We start from the raw sequence: 22,002 nt of genomic DNA, 5'->3' as shown, positions 1-22,002 counted from the left end.
TACCATTCAGGACATAGGCATGGGCAAACACTTCATGACAAACATAGCAAAAGCAATTGCAACAAAAGTCGGAATTGACAAATGGGATCTAATGAAACTAAAGAGCTTCTGCACAGCAAACGAAACTATCATCAGAGTGAACAGGCAATGGAAGAACATTTTTGCAATCTACCCATCTGACAAAGGTCGAATATTCAGAGTCTACAAGGAACTTAAACAAATTTACAAGAAAAAAGCAACCTCATCAAAAAGTGGGCAAAAGATATGAACAGACATTTCTCAAAAAAGGCATTTATGCAGTCAACAAACATGAAAAAAAGCTCAACATCACGGATCATCAGAGAATTGCAAATCAAAACCACAATGAAATACCATCTCACTCTAGTCAGAATGGTGATTATTAAAAAGCCGAGAAACAACAGATGCTGGGAAGGCTGTGGAGTAATAGAAACACTTCTATACTTTTGGTGGGAATGTAAATTAGTTCAGCCATTGTGGAAGACAGTATGGTTATTCCTCAGGGATCTAGAACCATAAATACCATTTGACCCAGCAATCCCATTACTGGGAATATACCCAAAGGAATATAAGTCATTCTGCTATAAAGACACATGCACACATATGTTTATTGCAGCACTATTTACAATAGTGAAGTCATGGAATGAACCAAAATGCCCATCAGTAATAGACTGGATAAAGAAAATGTGGTATATATACACCATGGAATATTATGCAGCCATAAAAAGAAATGAGATCATGTCTTTTGCAGGGACATGGACAAAGCTGGAAGCTATCATCCTCTGCAAACTAATACGGGAACAGAAAACCAAATACTGCATATTCTCACTCATAGGTGCAAGCTGAACAATGAGAACACATGGACACAGGGAGCAGAAAAACACACCAGGACCTGTTGGGGTTGGGGGGCAAGGGGAGGGAACTTAGAGGCCAGGTTAATAGGTGCAGCAAACCACCATGGCATACATATACCTATGTACCAAACCTGCACATTCTGCACATGTATCCTGGAACTTAAAAAAAAATTACTAGTTAGATGGACATTTTTCATCATTATTGGCCATCTATATATTTCTTTTGTAAAATACGTTTTCCTGTCTTTTGTCCTCATTTTTTTCTCTTAGATTTTCTTTTCATATTAGATTTGTAGGAGTTTTTCCTATGTTGTTAATAGTAACTTTTTATATTTTATACTTATTTCAAATATTTTTCTAGGCTGTCATTTGGGCTTTAACTTTAAAAAAAACACAAATAATAGCTAATATTAACTAAGCACTTACTATCCACCTGACATTCAGCTAAGAGTTGTATACAAATTACCTCATTTACTTCTTTTTCTATTTTTTTTGACAGTCTCACTCTTGCCCAGGCTGGAGTGTAGTGGTGCAATCTCAGCTCACTGCAACCTCTGCCTCCTGGGTTCAAGTGATTCTCCTGCCTCACTCAGCCTCCCGGGTAGCTGGGATTACAAGTGTGTGCCACCATGCCCAGCTGAGATGTGTATTTTTGATAGAGATGGGGTTTCATCACGTAGGCCAGGCTAATCTCAAACTCCTGACCTCAGGTGATTTGCCCTCCTCGGCCTCCCAAAGTGCTGGGATTACAGGTGTGAGCCACTGTGCCCAACCTACCTCATTTACTTCTCATCGTAACTTTATGAGGTGGGGAACTATTATTACCCTGGTGTTACAAACAAGGAAACTGAGTCAAACTGAGTCACAAAAAAGCCAAGTAACTTGCCCAAGGTCACATGGCCAGGAAATATCAGAGCTGGGGTTAGAACCCGGGTAAGATCTTCACCACTCTTCCATATTGCCTTCCTCACAGGCATTAGTCAAGATCTCATTTAATCTTCACAACGACCCTAGAGGAGGCTACAATTGCTCTCTGCAACAGATCTCATCTCACAGGTGAGGAATCTGAGACTCAGAGAGGTGAAAGCCCTTTGCCCAGGATAAGAGGTAGGGCTGGAATTTGAATGCAACTCTGTCTGAGTCCAAAACCCGTGATGTTTCTCCATGTTACAATTCCAAGGAATCTTTCTTTTACCTTGAGGGCCTCTCTTGAAAGATAAAAGAAAGGTAAAAACCGAGGTGAGCTTGGGAAGACCTTGCTAGGAACTGCTGGAGTCACAGGGCTTTTTGCTCAGGACTTCTAAGCTCCTACAGAGACCTGCCCAGTTTTCTGACTGCGCTGGTTTAGAATACTCCCTTCCTCTATCCTAAACCTGAACGTGCATCACAGTACAATATGCCATACTGCACTGGTCAGTGTTTAATGGGACTCTTGAGTCTGTAGGCCACTTGCATCTAACAGGACCTCTTTTCCCTTGCGGTGGACCACAGCCTGCCCCCTACCCAATTCTGGTTTTGAAAACATGAGTTGAGAGCATGGAGGAAGGTGGTGCTAGAATACATCATCTCCGTAAAAAGAGATTTCAGGGTCTTTTTTTTTTTTTTTTTACAGTTGATAACTATTTTATTTTTTCACTTGCTTTTGTCATTTTTTTTTTTTATTATACTTTAAGTTTTAGGGTACATGTGCACATTGTGCAGGTTAGTTACATATGTATACATGTGCCATGCTGGTGCGCTGCACCCACTAACTTGTCATCTAGCATTAGGTATATCTCCCAATGCTATCCCTCCCCCCTCCCCCCTCCCCACCACAGTCCCCAGAGTATGATATTCCCCTTCCTGTGTCCATGTGATCTCATTGTTCAATTCCCACCTATGAGTGAGAATATGCGGTGTTTGGTTTTTTGTTCTTGCGATAGTTTACTGAGAATGATGGTTTCCAATTTCATCCATGTCCCTACAAAGGATATGAACTCATCATTTTTTATGGCTGCATAGTATTCCATGGTGTATATGTGCCACATTTTCTTAATCCAGTCTATCATTGATGGACATTTGGGTTGGTTCCAAGTCTTTGCTATTGTGAATAATGCCGCAATAAACATACGTGTGCATGTGTCTTTATAGCAGCATGATTTATAGTCATTTGGGTATATACCCAGTAATGGGATGGCTGGGTCAAATGGTATTTCTAGTTCTAGATCCCTGAGGAATCGCCACACTGACTTCCACAATGGTTGAACTAGTTTACAGTCCCACCAACAGTGTAAAAGTGTTCCTATTTCTCCACATCCTCTCCAGCACCTGTTGTTTCCTGACTTTTGAATGATTGCCATTCTAACTGGTGTGAGATGATATCTCATAGTGGTTTTGATTTGCATTTCTCTGATGGCCAGTGATGATGAGCATTTTTTCATGTGTTTTTTGGCTGCATAAATGTCTTCTTTTGAGAAGTGCCTGTTCATGTCCTTCGCCCACTTTTTGATGGGGTTGTTTGTTTTTTTCTTGTAAATTTGTTTGAGTTCACTGTAGATTCTGGATATTAGCCCTTTGTCAGATGAGTAGGTTGCGAAAATTTTCTCCCATGTTGTAGGTTGCCTATTCACTCTGATGGTAGTTTCTTTTGCTGTGCAGAAGATTTCAGGGTCTTTATCATGGGCACCCTTCAAGAAAATTTACCTTATGGTGGGGACCAGTGATCCAGATTGAGGGGCCCTGGCTCCACAGACTGTACAGTGGTTCTGGCCTTAGATAGTTTGTCACATGAGAGAGGAATATATGTACTTTGGGTAAGCCGGTGTTTTATTTAACAATACCCACTTTCATGCTGAGACAGCTAATAAGCATATAACTTTGGTAATTCGAGAAAAGACAAGTTAAAACCAGAGATACCATTTTATATCCACTAGATTGGCAAAAATTTTAAAGTCTAACAATACTGTTGATAGAATCCTGCCAATATGAGAATAAATGCGTAAATTTTATGAAACAATTTGGTGGTTGTTATCTTGTAAAGTATGACGCTGTGGGCTAGGCACAGTGGCTCACAACTCTAATCCCAGCACTTTGGGAGGCCGAGGTGGGTGGATCACCTTAGGTCAGGAGTTCCAGACCAGTCTGGCTAACATGGTGAAATTTCGTCTCCACTAAAAATACAAAAAATTAGCTGGGGGTGGTGGCAGGCACTTGTAATCCCAGCTACATGGGAGGCTGAGGCAGGAGAAAGGAGAATCATTTGAACCTGTGAGGCAGAAGTTGCAGTGAGCAGAGATCGTGTCACTGTTCTCCAGCCTAGGCAACAAGAGCGAAACTCCGTTCCAGTCCTCAATATATCTGTGGTTCCAGTCGTCAGTATATCTCCAACATAAATGAGAGCACATAAGCACAAGAGGACAATCCTCATAGGATGAACATTTGTAAAAACAAAGAACTGGAAATAACTCAAATGTCTATTCGCAGGAGAACTATAAATAATATCGGGTATATTCACAGAACAGAATGTTAAACAGAGGTGTAAATGAGTGAATACATCTACAGCTATATGCATCAACATAATGCCTGTGATGTTTGAACTTTAGGAATGTGATACTGGGTAACAAAAACAAGCTAAAAAGAATGTATATAATATTATGTTTCCAGTTCTTGTGCAATATATTCTGTTAATTCTCTGAGGTTATTAATTATTTTTTCTTTTCTTCCTTGCATTGTTCTTCTCACACAGTTCTTTGTGATTTGCTTGTTTGTTTTCATTTCTAGCTTCATCTTAATGGTTTTCTTCCTGTGCCTAGTTATCTTTTGATGCCATTCAAGTTCAGAAATAAGGCACTAAAAGTCTTACTTGTGCTTGGGTGGTATTTTTCAACTTATCTTGCTCCCAGTGGCTGGCTGGGCAGAGACCTGGTCGTTTGTTGGAGGCCTCCTCAGTGTCATATCTGATAGTCGTTTCCCCAGAGAGGTACACCCCAATCATGCTCTGGGTGGGTGTTAGCCTGGCTACCAATATCCCTGACCCAAGAAGAGGGGGTGAGCTGACTATTATCTCACTGTCTGGTATGCAGACTTTATCTATCTGTTTTCATATGTGCTTTATCTCCATTTTTAGCTGTGATGGTTGTCTTAGAATCCTCTCTTGTCTTCCTTATTCAACATCTCTGAAATGAGCAGTTCTCAAAGTATGGGCTACAGGCTCCTGAGAGTCTCTGAGACTCAAGAGTCTAAGAGGTGAAAACTATTTTCATAATAATACCAAGATGTTATTTGATTTTTTTTCTATGTCAACATTTGCACTGACAGTGCAAAAAAAATGGTGAGTAAAATTGCTGACACCTTAGCATGAATCAAGGCAGAAATTGTGTAATTTTCACTGTGATTCAGTCAGGGTGGAGAAAAAAAGCAAGCAAACTTCGAAATGTCCTTGAAGATGCAGTAAAAGTTATTATGAAAATCTTTTATGAAATCTTTACCCTTGAGTGCATGTCTTTATAATACTCTCTGTTATTATAATATCTAAAGGAAAAACATACATGTGTGATTCTTGGAGCTGTGAGCTGAACTAGCCACTTTTTTGTGGAAACACAATTTTTGCTTGAAAGAAATGGCAATCTGGTTATTCAGACTTGGGTATTTGGTAGACATTTTCTTGAAAATGAATAAAATGACCCTGTCACTTCAGACAAAATGGTATTGGTTGCCGATGATATGATTCAAACTTTCAAGTGAAAATTAGAATCTTGAAAAACTTGTATCTGCTACCATAATCTTGACAGTTTCCCAATAATTTAATATTATTGTGATGAAATTGGGGATGATATTTTCAAAAATATGATTTTTAAAAATATTGTGGAATAAGCCATCAATATTTAGAAGATTTATATAACTTGGTGAGCCAATATTTTTCAAATGATCAATGCATCATGCTACAAAATGGTGCAAGGATAACATAAATCTATTTGAAGTGCAAGGCAGATCAATAATTTAAATAACTGCACACCAAAAGTTTATTGATATGGCTTTAAATTTTACATCATGACTAACCTTTAGAAACTTTGAGTTTTGGTGTGTTTGTAAGAAGAATATGTACAATTATCTCAAAAGACTATTAAAATACTGTTTCCTTTTCCATATCTGTGTGAGGTCATATTTTCTTCATTTACTTCAACCATAACAACGTATCACAACTGTTCAAACACAGAAGCAGCTATGAGAACCCAGCTGTTTTATTGAGCTAGATATTAACATGCTTTAAAAAATGTAAAACAATATCACTCATTATTGATTTTTTTTGTTTTAGAAAAACAAAACATTTTTAACCAAGAAATCTTATTTGTGTTAACTTGTAATGGATTATTATTGTTATTTTAAAATGAATGAATGCTTTTTAAATTTCTCAGTTTTTAATTTCTAATTGGTAAATGTCAATAAGTAGGATCCACGTAAACCAAATCTCCTTGGGAGTCTTCAACAATTTTTAAGAGTATAGGCCGAGCGCGGTGGCTCATGCCTGTAATCCGAGAACTTTGGGAAGCTGAGGCAGGCGGATTGCCTGAGGTCAGGAGTTCGAGACCAACCCCATCTCTACTAAAAATACAAAAATTAGCAGAGTGTGGTGGTGGGCACCTGTAATCCCAGCTACTTGGGAGGCTGAGGCAGGAGAATTGCTTGAACCCGAGAGGCGGAGGTTGCAGTGAGCCAAGCTCATGCCACTGCACTCCAGCCTGGGTGACAGAGTGAGACCTCGTCTCAAAAAAGGAAAAAAAAAAAAAAAAGCAAAGAGTGTAAGAGGGTCCTGCGGTGGCTCACGCCTGTAATCCCAGCACTTTGGGAGGCCGAGGCGGGCAGATCACGAGGTCAGGAGATCGAGACCATCCTGGCTAACACAGTGAAACCCCGTCTCCACTAAAAATACAAAAAATTAGCCGGCCGCGGTGGTGGGCGTCTGTAGTCCCAGCTACTTGGGAGGCTGAGGCAGGAGAATGGCGTGAACCCGGAAGGCGGAGCTTGCAGTGAGCCGAGATTGCGCCACTGCACTCCAGCCTGGGCGACAGAGCGAGACCCCGTCTCAAAAAAAAAAAAAAAAAAAAAAAAAAGAGGGTCCTGACACCAGTAATGTTTGAGAACCATTGCTCTAGGAAGTAAACCTCTCCTCTCCTATTATAACAGGAGTGGGGCAATCACTGGGCTGTGGTCGTGAGAGAGTGAGAATCAACTTAACTCCCGTAAACAGGCTTTCAAATATATTCTTTTGCCAGAGCCCATTCTCTGGGTGTGAGCAAACAGGCTTCTTACTGATGTTTCTTCCTCCAACTGATTAGGGTTATTTTGAGTAATTAATTTTTTTGGTTAGCTCATATAGTTCATCAAGTTCTTTTTCTAAAAAGTCAAAAAGATATATGTGTGTATACTTTTCAAGCCCTTAAACACATGAAAATGTCTTTTTGAAAAGTCTTCAAACATATATGATAGATTGGCTGTGAGTCTGGGAAATTTTGTTGCTAGTTTTCTGATTTGTCAGTTTTGCTTTCTGCAGTTCCATTCTGCTCTGCTTTTGAATTATTGAATTTATAGCCACTTATCGGACCAGATCTTGGAGTTTTGCCGGAAGCTCCGTGCAAGAAAGGAACTCACTAGTGTCAAATACTTTTACATTCTGAGTAAGTTTCTAGACCAGGGGTCAGCACACTTTTCCTGTGAAAGGCACAATAATGAATATTTTAGGCTTTGTGGGTCACATGATTGCTGTCACAGCTACTCAACCCTGCTTTTGTAGTGTGAAAATGGCCATAGATGATATGGAGACAAATAAGCACGGCTGTGTTCCAAGAACAATTTTTATTTATTTATTTACTTATTTAGAAACAGGGTCTTGCTCTGTTGCCCAAGCTAGAGTGCAGTGGCATGATCTCAGCTCACTACAGCCTCTGCCTCCTGGGCTTAAGCAATTCTCCTGCCTCAGCCTCCCAAGTAGCTGGGACTACACGTGCGTGCCACCACACCTGGCTAATTTTTGTATTTTTAGTAAAGATGACAGAGGTTTCACCATGTTGGCCATGCTGGTCTCGAGCTCCTGACCTCAAGTAATCCGACTGCCTCAGCCTCCCAAAGTACTGGGATTACAGACATGAGCCACCGCATCTGGCCCAGGAACACTTTATTTATGGCACTGAAATGTGAGTTCCATATAATTTTCATGGGTCACAAAATGTTATTCTTCTGTTGATTTTTAAAACCATTTAATAGTGGAAAAAACATTCTTTGCTCATGGACAAAGAATTAACAAGAAAGAAAGAGTGGAGGGGAATATCATCTGCAGGCTGTGGTTTGCTGATCCCTGTGTTAAACTAGCCACCATTCATGTAGGACTTGCTAAAGGGGTAAAAAGTTCTGCTAGATCAGCCAAGTGCTGGGCTACTGCTGCGTACTGTGATTGGGAAGATTGAGGAGAGGATTTCTCTGGAGCCTGGTCAGTGTGCTGGAGTCTCCACTCCTCTACTTCTCCCTATTTGGGAGGGATGGACATGCTTCCCTTGCCTCAGACCAAGGGAGGGAGGTTTCAGGGAGACCTTCAGAGTGTTCCCAACCTGAAAGGTTTAAAGGGGGCACTGGAACAGAACTGCACTCCCATTGCTGGAGGCCTGGGAGCTCACATTGTGGGGCCAGATGCAGATCCCTTGAGGGAAGCGTGCCTGGGGTTGGCTTAAAAAGAATCCTGTCCAAGAGGACCAACAGGAAGGATGAGGGACTCTTCACAGAGAATTTGCCTGCAGGGTCTCACTCCTGAGGCTGAGCAGGGAGTGGGAATCAAATCACTGAAAGGGCCACCTTGTCCACATTGAAAGGTTTGTCATCCTCTGTGTCCAATGGCAGAACCAGCATGAACATCCCAGGAGAGAAGGAGCCAGCCCTGGTACACCAGCCATGCAGGGGCTGAGCTCACCAGGCAAGACCTAGCGCAGGGAGGGCTGTCCCTAGTGGGGCATGGGCCTGGGGCAACTGAATGAGTGGGGCCACTTGAAGGGCCCCACTGTAGGGCATCTTGATGGTCCCTTAGGTTATCGTGAAAAGCAGAATTTTTCAAATTAAGCTGTAGTGATGTGTAGGAATGAGGAGTTAAGGCCCAAAGCCTAATAGACTGTCCCCTTTCCTCAGGCACTGGAACTGCTCAAGAGACAGGCCTGATGATGTATCTTTCACCTTCCCCCTTTGACCCTGGAGAAATCATAAAATCAGACCTAGCAAATGGGGCTGGACAGGGAGCTAGGCTATGGTGAAGACGCTGATCATTACCTTCTCCCTCTACTCCAGTTTTTAAGCTGGAGATGGGGAAACACTGTAAATTTTTTTTAAAAAAAGGATTATAGTGTTTTATATTACACTGGACTACAGTTATATGGCAATTAGACTGATTTGGATTTTATTAAAGCTAGGAGTTATTAGGAAATCTGTGAAACCTGCCTAAGATTTCATCCAAGGGACAGAGAAAAACCTGATGGTCAGAACGGGGAGTATTGAGGAAAAAAATATGATTTTATGATTGTACCCTACTGGGTTCAGCTCCTTTATGGATGTGCTGCATTTTCAGCTATGTCAACTCTTTATACGGGCTAATTTTTTTTGTTGTTGTTGTTTACTCTTTGTCCTTCAAGAGACCGATCTCTATATTTCAATGTTAGAATTGATGTTAACTTCTGTTCCTGTTCCTATTGCTGTAGGAAAAAAACCGGATTCTTGTCACACGACCAGGAAAGATTAGGCACGCAGACACTTTAAAGGGTGAAAGGTTACAGAATTTATTGGGAGAAAAGAAAAAAGACTCTTTCAGCCAAGCAAGAGGGGTTCCTGTTAACAGACCCCCATCTCACAGACTGAATCCCAGGTTACCACCCAGGAATAGGAGAGGCCAGGCTCCTACCCACTGCAAATGGCGTGAACCTCCCAAGGCCCCACTCCAACCTCCCAGTGTGCAGGCCGGTCAGAGGTTCTCTCGGGAGCCCTTTTTCTCACTGTCTCACTATCATTCGAGCCCAAACAGAAAGTAAATTTTAGATTCATTAAATCTGGGCAGGTGCAAACCCATGAGCACAGGGTTTAGCTGGAGGAGGGTACTATTGCACACAATAACAAGGTACCTCTTCCCCAGGGCAGCCTTGACTTGTGCTGGAGGGCTTGCTACACACAGCTTGGATCTCAGCCTTCAGTTGCCTTCATGGCCATCACTGTTCAGTAAACAAACTACAGGGTGCTCTGTAAACCTGCAGCTCCCCCTAGCATGCCCTTTCATTAGAGCAACTGCCCTCATTCGCAGGCAGAATAGCCACACTCCTTTAGGTGGTTGGCTCTTTGCAAGTGTGAGCTGGCAGCCAGTGCCCGGCTGTACTCTTCCATGCACTGGGCCTGCTGCACTTCCCTGAATTTCTAGCAGGACTGGTATTTGGTCCTCATTGACCCTCAACAGTCCACACCTCCAGTAGTTAGAGCTCTGGGCTCACCTGTATTAATGAGATTCTTCTAGAGGATTCATTCTCTTCGTTATTGGTGGTTATTGGTGGTGTAATGCCTCTGTTTAAGAATACTATAAAAAACCTGAAATCTGGACGCTTTCCAACCAGGGAATTATACCCCGAATTAAAATCTTAAACTTAACAAAGGCACATCCTTTAAAAAGCAACCATCTGTAACTCCATAATCCTCAAGGGGAGAGGAAGAACTGATCAAACAAAGATCCCACTGAAAAAAAGAATTCTTACTTAATTTAAAGCCTTTCCGAATGAAGAGAATGTGAACATAACAATATGGAAATGGTTGCATTGGAATCTCCATCTGTACATGATGAAAATGAGAAAGTGGAGAAGAATTGGAAATGCTTTCTTTTTACTAAAATGACCTTTTTATTTTTTATTTTATTTTATTTTATTTTATTTTTGAGATGGAATCTCGCTCTGTTGACCAGGCTGGAGTGCAGTGGCATGATTTCGGCTCACTGCAACCTCCACCTCCCAGGTTCAACTGATTCTCCCACCTCAGCCTCCCCAGTGGCTGGGATTACAGGCACCCGCCACCACGCCTGGCTAATTTTTGTATTTTTAGTAGAGACGGGGTTTCACCATGCTAACCAGGCTGGTCTCGAACTCCTGACCTCAGGTGATCTGCCTGCCTCAGCCTCCCAAAGTGTTAGGATTACAGGCATGAGCCACCACGTTTGACTCTTTTTTATTTTAGAATAATTTTAGTTTTACAGAAAAATTAAGATAGTACAGAGTACCCATTTACCCCGCATCCAGTTTATCCTATTATTAACATTTACATTAGCAGGGCACATTTGTCATTATTAATTAACCAAAATTGATACATTTATCATTTTAAAAGGTCATACTTTCTTTTTTTTCTTTTTTCTTTTTAGACAGAGTTTCGCTCTTGTTGCCCAGACTGGAGTGCAATGGCATGATGTCGGTTCACCGTAACCTCCGCCTCCTGGATTCAAGCGATTCTCCTGCCTCAGCCTCCGGAGTAGCTGGAATTAGAGGCATGCACCACCACGCCTGGCTAATTTTGTATTTTTAGTAGAGACGGGGTTTCTCCATGTTGGTCGGGCTGGTCTCGAACTCCCGACCTCCAGTGGAAGTTCATACTTTCTTTAGATACACTTAGTTTCCCCCTAATGCCCTTTCTCTGTTCTGGGATCCCATGTAGGATATTATATGACATTTAGTTGCCATGTCTCCTTAGGCTTCTCTTGGGAGTGACAGCTTCTCAGACTTCCTTTGGTTTTGATGACCTTGACAATCTTAAGGGGCACTAGTCAGGACTTTCATAGACTATCACTCAATTGAGGTTTGGTCTAGTGTTTTTCTCATGATTAGATACCAAGGGTGTATACTATAACCTGATTTATGACCATGATGTTAACCTTGATCACCTGGCTCTGGCTGAGGTTGCATTTATCATGTTTCCCCACCATAAAGTTACTCCTTTTTTCTCCTTTCTGTACCGTACTTTTTAAAAAGTCACTATACACAGCCTATAGTTAAGGAGTGAGGATTCATGCTCCACCTCTTTAAGGGTGGAGAATCTAGATAACTTATTTGGAATTCTTGGAATCTTGGAATAGATTTGTGTATTCTCTCTTATTTATTTACTGAATCATTAATTTATTTATTTTTAGACTTTGGTTATAATCCAATACTATTTTCTTTATTTTCTTGCTCTAAATTTTCTAGCTTTGGCCACTAGGTGCTCAGTCAGTTGGCTCTTTGGTCCCTTTGATCACCATCATGGTTTTAGTTTTTTGTGTTTTTAGTTAAAAATTTTAGCACTTTCTTACTTTCTGGTACGCAGGATGCTTCAGGGTCATCTTTTGCATTTCCTGCTGAAATCTTAGAGCCATCTATTTCTCCAAGGACGTCTCATTCCTTTTATTGGAGAATCGTATTAGTAATCAAGTTCTGGGAGCTAGATGTGCTTGACACTACCAGGGTGTTGTTGCTTCTAGGCCTTCTCACTAACACAGCAAGGAAATATATGTGTGAAAGTGCTTTCTTTTGAGCAAGTGGGTATATGTTCACACTTTTATATATTCTTTAATCATTTCCATATGAATTTGTGTATCTGTTGAAAGGGGATTACTCAGTATGTGGGCTCAGTTCCCTCTCTTGAACTGAAGCCCATTGGGCACCAACTAGATATTCTCTAATAGGTTTAAGTGAATTAGACAACTTAATGCTTTCTTTTTGTTGGGAGAAAGTTCTCCATGGGTTTTTTGTGTATAGGTACAACTTGCAAGCAGAGGCACTCTATTTTATGGATGCTTGTACAGTGAACAACAGCTTTGAAGGTAGAGGTTGTCTCCTTCCAGAGCAAAGGGCAGATTCACTTACTGTCCAGTATAATAAAAATAAGGTCTGCCTCTGAGACAAAGTTTGGGCTGGTTTGCTTGCAGCCCATTACAAAAGATTCATGTTCCCTAAGCTCTGGGTCCTCAATTGTGATGCGAACCCTCTGTATGTGCAGCATCCACCTAGGCTGCTCCACTTTGTCCTTGGTAGACTTAGGGCCAAAAAGCATCAAGACCAATATGGAGCTAATTCTGTTTACTGTGCTGTGAGTAGCAAAGTCCTTTGTCTCACTCAAAACTCCAGAAGTCTTGAGTCTTCTGTGAGCATCCCTGAAACAGGCAGGCTGACCTGTTAACTTACAAGTAGGGTAACATCTCAGACTCTTCTCACAGGTTTTGACACCTTTTACTTAATTTATATTTAGCACTAGAGGTAGTCTGATATTTCTCAGCTAAATTTAATGTCTCTTTTGAATTACCAATGCTAAAGAATAACTCTGAAAAAGATAAAACGATGACTCTTACATATAATAGAATGAAAACATGTCAAAATTTTATTTAACTCATGAATTAAAGGGGAAACTAGCCAGAAGTCACCACCAGTTCAAAGGAAAGGTCAAAGACCAATTTATATAGAGTAAAACAACGTTGAAATTCATTTACCAATGGACACAAAGTTGACTTTTTCGATTGGAGGCGGGGTGGAGTGCGGGTGTGGGGTAAGGTGGAGTCTACTGAACTTCCATCAGGCAGAATTTATTTGCATGTTTATAGACAAGAATTATTTGTATTTATCCACAATCTACAGAGCTCTAAAATAACTCCAAGACAAGAAAAAACACAGATTCCATAGAAACAAATAACTTAGAAAGGTGTGCTGTAAAGAATGCATAGTTTTCCATTGGAGATGCTCAGTAATCATTTTTGCTTATTCAGAAGTCTTAACTTTCCCTTACAGCAATAAAATGTACTACAAGAATAACGTTTCCAAGGTTATTGATCAAATGTGTACAGAAAGAGATCTTAAAAAGTCATTCTAGGCTGGGTGTGGTGGCTTACACCTGTAATCCCAGAACTTTGGGAGGCCAAGGCAGGCAGATCACCGGAGGTCAGGAGTTCAAGACCAGCCTGGCCAACATGGTGAAACCTTGTCTCTACTAAAAATACAAAAATAGTCGGGCGTGGTGGCGTGTCCCTGTAATCCCAGCTACTCGGGAGGCTGAGGTGGGAGGATCACTGGAACCTGGGAGGTGGAGGTTGCAGTGAGCCAAGATCAGGCCATTGCACTCCAGCCTGGGCGACAGAGCAAGACTCTGTCTCAAAAAAAAGTCATTCTAGACACATATACATAAGATACTGGAGGAGGTTCTAATGATCTGATCTGGGAGAGGGATCTGACACAGCAGAAGAAAACTTGGTCAAACTCTGTTGAGAGAAGTCCTGAAAGGCGTCATTGATTCAGATAGTTCTCTTTACTGACCACTAGGTGTCGCTAAGTAGGCGCGATGACACGTGGCAGGAGGGGGAGGGGCAAAGGCGGCAGCATCCAGTCCATCAATGGCGATGTTCAGCAGATTCACAAATGCCGGAGGTTCCTTGGTGTCAAGACATTTTTACCCCTGCACCTATTCAGGCGCCTGGCACATACTAAACACTTAATACTATGTTTCTTGAAATGAATTATTCGGAACGCAGGGGGTGCTTTTACACCGTAGGCATCCAAAAATAATATGAGGTTTCTGAGTGAGGGTTCTTTAAAGCCTTCTGATCATGCTAGGACAAACAGTGAAGACATTCCAAATTAGAAGTCACTTGGTCAGTTAAACAAAAGGAGATACATTTAACTATGAAATCAGACTTGGTAAATCTAAGAGTGGTTTCCATTGACTATACAGACATAGCAAAATACTTGTTTGAGTGCAGATACAGAAAATTACCCTTTTATTTGTTCCTGTTTTGCTCAGGTGACATCAAACGTTGATCCCTCTACTCTCAGCCCCCAACACTTTATAACAATTTCTAATTAATTTTGGTGCAATGAGAAACTGAAAAGAAACCATCAACGATTTTATGTAATGGATATTAGCATAAAATGAAAAGTGAGAAATACAGGGGCAGTGACTGTTGGCTAGAAACACAGCTAGAGGGAAGAGGAGAGGGAATCAGGAAGCTCTCAGAAAACCCCAAGAACAGAACTTCTTCTTTCCCCTAACTTTCCTGGCTTCTCAGATGCCCTCGTGGACGTCTGTCAGTTTTGCCTTTCTCGGAGCCATCGCTCATCTATTGTTAATAGCATCTTGATTTTACGTTAGGGGACACCTCCCTTCTCCCATTGAGCATGGTCCTGCTGGGGCTGTCGGTTCACATGTTCCCCCTTCAGATACCTGAGAGAGAAGCACTAGGCCAAGTTAGGCCAATCAGAGGCCTGATCCCTGGAGACTACTGCAGAGTCTGAAAACCACTGGCATTCCTTCATCTTGGTGTCTTGCTTCCTGGAACCCCACAACTGCCCTGATTCCTGTCCTTTCAAAGACCCCAGTCTTCATTTTTCCTTCAGTCTGTGGGCCACTCCATTCTCTTCCAGTAAATTCCTATTTGCCTCTATTAGCCAGAGTTGTTATCTGTTGATTGCAGTGAAAGAACACTGACGGGTGTAATGAGGAAAATCTAGTCCTACGATTGCTTTCATCATCTCTGTTGAACTTATTGAAAAGGATCAGCTCTAGGATAACGGAGATTTGCCTTGAAGATGAAGACCAACTAATATTTATGGATACTAGTTATGTTTCAGACACTCTTCTAAATACTTCCATGTCTATCTTATTTAATCTTCAGAATGACCTCATTGGATAGGTGTTATTATCCCCGTATTACAGATGAGAAAACTGAGGCACAAAGTAATAACAAACTTGCTCATTTTCACATGGTCAGATTAACGGGTCTCTAAGTTTATTCTATGGAATATTCGTTTTTCAGGATTATATTGGTTTCCTGGGGCTGCCATAACAAAGTACCACAAACTGGTGGCTTAAAACAATGGAAATTTATTGTCTTACAGTTCTGGAGGCCATAAGTCTGAAATCAAGGTGTCGTCAGCACCATGTTCTCTATAGCAACTCTAGGAGAGAATTGTTGCGTGCCTCTTCCAGCTTCTGGGGGTTGCTGGCCATCCTTGGCATTCCTTGGCTTGTAAATGCATCACTCTGTTGTCACATGGCTGTTTTCTGTGTGCCCTTTTCTTATAAGGACACCAGTCACATTGGATTAAGGGCCCACTTGCTTCAGTATGACCTCATCTTAACTAATTATATCTACAATGACCCTATTTCCAAATAAGGATGCATTCTGAAGTGCTAAGGGTTAGGACTTCTTTTTTGGGAGATCTAATTCAATTTATGACAAAAAAAGTTAACATAAATTGTTCAAAAAAGAATGCTATGGCAAAGTAAGTTTGGGAAACACCATTATAGGATTCTTTGCTGTAGTACTTTGGCGGGGCGAAGGTCTTTAATTTGTTCATCATTTAGAGGAGTTGCCAACCTGGGACTATTATGTAAAGTTTCTCAAAAAGCTGTTTGATGATGGACTTCTTTTTACAGGCTGACTGTGAGATCAGCAGTCAATGTGGAACACCTGTTCTCATGCCTGATGTGAGGCAGTGGCACCCTAGCACATCCCTCCCTGCTTTTTCTGCTTTCCCCTGTGACCTGCAGCGTCAACTTGAGACAACTTTTCTTCTCTGAGCCTGAGTTTCCTTACTCTAAGATAAGGAAAATAATATACTTTCCCTATGGGTTTGATGTGTGGACTCATTTTTGTTGTTGTTTGTTTTGAGATGAAGTCTTTCTCTGTCGCCCAGGCTGGAGTGCAGTGGACCAATGTCGGCTCACTGCAACCTCCGCCTCCCAGGTTCAAGTGATTCTCCTGCCTCAGCCTCCCGAGTAGCTGGGACTACAGGCACACGCCACCATGCCCGGCTAATTTTTGTATTTTTAGTAGAGACAAGGTTTCACCATGTTGGCCAGGCTGGTCTTGAACTCCTGACCCCAGGTGATCCATCTGCCTTGGCCTCCCAAAGTGCTGGGAGTACAGGCGTGAGCTACCATGCCTGGCTGATGTGCAGCCTAATTTAGTTTAAAATAAGTAGGCTGAGAAACGCTTGATACAGGGCTTGGCATAGAGAGAAGTAGGCATTCATTTAGTAGTTAACTTTGTTATGCTAACCAGATGGTTCTGAATTTCTTGGCATTTTTATTAGGCATTTCCAGGATCTCAAGAATAATCCTTACTCAGGACAATTTTCACCAACAAGTTTTTCTTGTTCATCTTCCTCTTCCTTTCATCACTTCTTTTTCTCTTTAAAAGAGGGATTTTCTGTATGGTAGTAAGAATTTCCCTTAGGTAAATATTCAACCCAACTGTGGTTTTAATAAGTCTCCAGCATTAGCAAGGAATGGGTGGTTTACTCTGCAGTTCCTTATTCTGATCTTCCACCCCAGTGAGGGGAAGAGGATGTGATCATGCGACCGCCAGCAGAAGGGAAATTGTGAAAGCGACCCGCTGTAGAAAAGGCAGCCCACAGCCACCTCAGCATGCAGAGGAGGCCCAGCTGCTGAGAGGAGTTGCCTGAGAGTGACCTTTGCATCTACCTGTCCAGCCAGCATGGAACCAAAGCGGATCAGAGAGGGCTACCTTGTGAAGAGGGTGAGCGAAGGTGCCACTTACCAGGGTGTCAGTGGACATGGGCTGGGGAGACTTGGGTCCAGCTCCACCGGCTACCTGCTCATCTTAGGAATGTTTCCTGCTCAACCAGTTGGGTTGAAATAGGGGAGCGTGGTAGCACATAGAATGTTGGAGTGGGGTTAGGGGAGTGGGGATACTCATCCAGCCCCGGCTTCCTTACAGTTTGATATTACAGGTCTGAGAATTCCAGATGGCAGGGCCTGGAAGGTGGGGATCTAAGCTAACTCCCTCCAGATTTAGAATATCCTTTTTAAGAGGCACACAGATGTGTTCTGTCAGAAGATATACTCCTCTTCTATGGAGGTTTCTTGGAGGGACTATTCATTTTTTATTTAAATTCCCCTTCCCCTCAGTTCTTTTTTTGGGAGGCAAGGGAAAAAAAGTGATTAAAGAGTTGATATAATGATAGAGTAATTACGGCTTATTTCTTGGGCCATCTTCTTGGAATTGACACGTTTAAAAAAAACCTTATCTTTTTTTAATTGGGCTGAAATTTCTTCACTCACAATTCTTAGTAAATTTGCATAATGTGGCATCGAGGTGGTAGATGCACCATTTTAAAGATTAGGGTACTGAAAAAGGCTTAGCCTCCCTGGTGTGCATCATGAAAATTGAATTTTCTTAGTGCTGTTTGTCTTTCTTTGGATGCTGAGTGTGTGCTGTGGTTGTGAAAGCTCCCCGGGATGTGAATTCACACATAGGACTTGGTGTCCTGTGGGCAACACCTATATACACAGATATGCTCACACTAACCTTAGTGAGTGGATTGTTTCAGAAATGAGCTGAACGTAGTGCCTTCCTTCAGGTGCTTAGCTTTTTAGTTGAATGAACAGTGAATGTGAGTCTGTTTTAGGCTACTCATTTGTTTCACGTTTTAGCCTACAATGTTCTACCTGTAAGGGGGGTTAAATAGCACACATTGCTGCCTGCTTCCATTTTGACTTCAGGCTGGAGGGACCCTAGGTCATCTGGCCTAATTCCTTCATTTGCAGAAGAGGAGACAGACCCAGAAGTCTCGGTGATTGCCCCAAGTCACATGGCTATGACAGTTGTGACCAGCCACTCCTTCTCTGATGCTTAGGTTTCTGATTCATGGCACTGAACTTTGTTCATTACTCCAGCATTTTCTTAAAGCAGATTTATTCCAAGTTAGGATTTGTAGTGTATTTGTGATGGTGAGAGCTATGAGTTGGTACTGGAGAATAAGTGGGCCCTCAGCTGCTAATCTCTGTAGCCAGCTGTGCTTCGAAACATCCTTTGGAAAAGACACACTTATACATAGAAGTGTAAAAGATCACTTGCAATAGGCACCAATAATAATTGGCGAGACCTGGTAATAATTAATATTGACTTATTCCTTTCCTGATCACTTGTGCTAGTATCCTGAGAAGAGCAAGTGAATAGGAACATTTCTGCAAGTTTTTGTTTGTTTTTTTAAACAATTAAAAACATCTTGCAATGAAAATTGCTGTTATAAAGTTTGTATGCTCATATTTTAATCTCCCTAAATTACAAAAATATGAAGACTAAATTTCTAATAAGTGAAGCTGTCTCACTAAAAATTGGGGATGATAGAGTCAGGGTTGTCAAGCATGTGGATTTAAATTAATAAATAGTTTTTAATTAGTGAGAGTAGTTCTCTCAGATTGTAAAAGCCAATCTAGAAAATGTGCCTGGAATTAAATAGTGAAATTTTGTATTGATAGTTTTACAATTTATATCTTCCATAATTTTCATGTTTACAAGTTACATCTTCCATAATTACTGCATTTTTCTCTGGGACCTTTTGAACACTCTGATATAATGCATTAAGATTCTCTCTTTTTTTTTTATTCTTCTAAAACTTTAATTTTAGGTTCAGGGGTATATGTACAGGCTTGTTATATAGGTAAACTCCTGTGACAGGTGTTTGTTGTACAGATCATTTTGTTACCTAAGTACTATGCCTAGTATCCAATAGTTATTTTTTCTGATCCTCTCCCTTCTCTAACCTTCCACTCTCACATAGCCTCCAGCGTCTCATTTGATATTTTAAAGAAATGTTTGGTCCAGAAATATTCCCTTTTTCAGCTGCAGAACTAAACCTAAAGACAGAGTTTCCTAAGAAGGTATTAAAGTTCTTAACTACTTTAGACATTAAGTTTCCTTCAGTTACCTCACGTGTGGGTTAAAAACTGTATATGTCAAGAATCTGACATATAATTGGTGTACATAAGCTGCATAAGACACTGATTATTTGTATCAGCATCAATATATGCTTCAGTAGATAGTGGGGCCTCCCCTAGATGTTAATGGGGATATGTACTGGTTCCTGGGTTGGTTGCCAAATTAATTATGAAGGAAGGGCCATAAAAATCTTTGAAAAGGCTCTTAGAAGCCTTGGCTATGGTTTTTGATATTAAAGCATGAAAAATAATAATAGTGAATCTTCCTCCATTCACCTTTTTCTCTTATGCAGTTCAAGATACCTGGGTAGTAACAGAGAACATCTTTGTCCTGTGTCTTGTTTTATGAAATAATTTTATTGCAGATAAGGTGTTTTGGGTGGAAAAAATATAGCATTAGAAAATGCTGGTGCAGGAATTTTGTCAGGTCAGAAATCTTGGGGTCAATAGTGTTAACTGTAAAATGTTTCTGCTTTTCTTCTGTGCAAGATGACTGTTGACATTTCACAATCCAGGTTTCCTCTTTTGCCTCCTGAATAAGATCTCCAAATGAAGACAGTGGTTAAGAGGGGGAGGGAAAATACACGATTCTGTCATTTTCCAGCTTTTTCATTCCAAGTAACACCCATGTCTCTTTGCCTCAGAGTCTTTCACCTTACTTTTTTGTTTTAAAAAAGAGCACCTCTAGCCAACCATGGAGCAGCAAGCTGCTATACGAACATTGCTTCATTTAATCCTAACCACCCTATGTGATCCTCATCTTACAGATAAGAAAACTGAGACTCACAGAGAATAAGTGATTCGTCCACAGTGAAACATGTGGCAAGAGGATGACCTGGGATTCAAATCCCGGCCTGCCTAACAGCAAAGCCTACCATCTCATTGATCCCAGGCAGCATTCTGAAAGGCAGGCTTGCCCTGGCCTGCAAAAGAACTCACTAGAGCCAGAGCAAGGCACGAACAAATTGTTTTGTGGGCAAGATTAGGTTTAAAAACCTCAGCCTCCTTTCCTCTCTGTTTAGGGGGTTTCTTTCTGGCCAATAAACATGTTTGGAAGGTACTCGAATACCTACTACTGAATTAGATATGTTCATCATCATAACTGGAAAAAATGAGAGAAGAGCAAATTATATGCTCTGCATAACCTAGACTCCTCCAAGTCATGTCTCAAACCAGCCTAATTCCTAGAGGTTTATGGAGCAAGCTGTTGTTTCCAGGACAACCAACCTCACAAGCACTTGGCGCAGCAGCGCTGACTCAGAAAGTGGCTGAGGGATTTGGATGTCCTTTGAGGCTGGGAGAAAGCATAGGAATCAGGGTGATGGGAAAGGGAAGGGCAAGCAGCAGGGACAGGAAAGGAAAGGGCTGCAGAAAGCTGTGGTAGAAGTGGAAGAGAGCCCGAGAGTCAGGGTCCTGGCCCAGGAGTTCTTTCCTGGATCTACCTTGTCTTCTAGGCAGCATGAAATAATCTGAAGCGATTTGTGCCTACTGATTCATCATCACTGTAACAGCTAACGCATGTGGCGTTTACCCTGAAGCAGGAACAGTTCCAAGCATTTCATGCCTTAATGCATTTATACAGCATACTTAAGACAACTCAACAAAATGGGGACAATTATTATCCTTACTTAACAGATAAGGAGATTGAAGTACAGAGAGGCAAATGGCCTTGTCCAAAGTCACACAGTTAATAAGTGGCAGAGCTGGTTTGCAACCCAGCAGTGTGGCCCCAGTATCACGCAGAGCCTAACCACTTTCTATGTGGCCCTCATGGGCTCGTACTGCAGTGACATTCTTTTCCAAAGCACTGTCACCATGATGAGGGGTACCCAGGGGAACCTTATGCCAGAGCGACTCCACAGTGTTGCCTACAAAACCGTACTCTTTTTTTTTTTTTTTTTTTGAGATGGAGTTTTGCTCTTGTTGCCCAGGCTGGAGTGCAATGGTACGATCTCGGCTCACTGCAACCTCCGCCCCCAAAACCGTACTTTTACCTGTTTCTATGGTCGCCATTTTTCAAATGTATACTACGTGCTGGCCACTGTGGTGAATGCTTTATGTGTATTATCTCATTTAATCTTCACAACAATGTGAAACAGGTGCTTTGTTACCTTCATTTTACAGGTGAGGAGACTCATGCTTGGAAAAATTAAATAAGTTACCTAAGGTTACAGAGCCTGGAAGAGGCAAAATTGAGATCTGAATTTAAATCTAAGGCTCAAGAAGTCATGCTGTTAAGCACTCTCTGTGCCATTTCTGTATTGCTTATTTAATATGTTTTCACTGATAAATTTTCCAACCTGGAAGAGTTCACTTATGTAAAAAATATGCTACTGAATAGACTAGTTCCTTTGCCTTCAGTGAGTTTATATAGGCACAACACAACCATTTG

The 22,002-nt window shown here is 41.4% G+C and overlaps 1 protein-coding gene across 1 annotated transcript in view; it reads left to right on the top strand.

Moving 5' to 3' along the window:
- Window positions 1-17,247: 17,247 nt before the first annotated feature.
- Window positions 17,248-22,002, top strand: part of PLEK (pleckstrin) — a 32,382-nt gene continuing 27,627 nt past the window's right edge. Inside the window, exon 1 of the mRNA XM_003830916.4 lies at window positions 17,248-17,406. Coding sequence (XP_003830964.1) covers window positions 17,365-17,406 — 42 coding nt within the window. The 5' untranslated portion in view covers window positions 17,248-17,364. The remainder of the gene's footprint in view (window positions 17,407-22,002) is intronic.

This window comes from Pan paniscus, chromosome 12, assembly GCF_029289425.2.
Source record: "Pan paniscus chromosome 12, NHGRI_mPanPan1-v2.0_pri, whole genome shotgun sequence".
Lineage (NCBI taxonomy): Eukaryota > Metazoa > Chordata > Mammalia > Primates > Hominidae > Pan > Pan paniscus.
The sequence above is the reverse complement of the archived record's forward strand: the minus strand, read 5'-3'. Positions and strand labels throughout refer to the sequence as shown.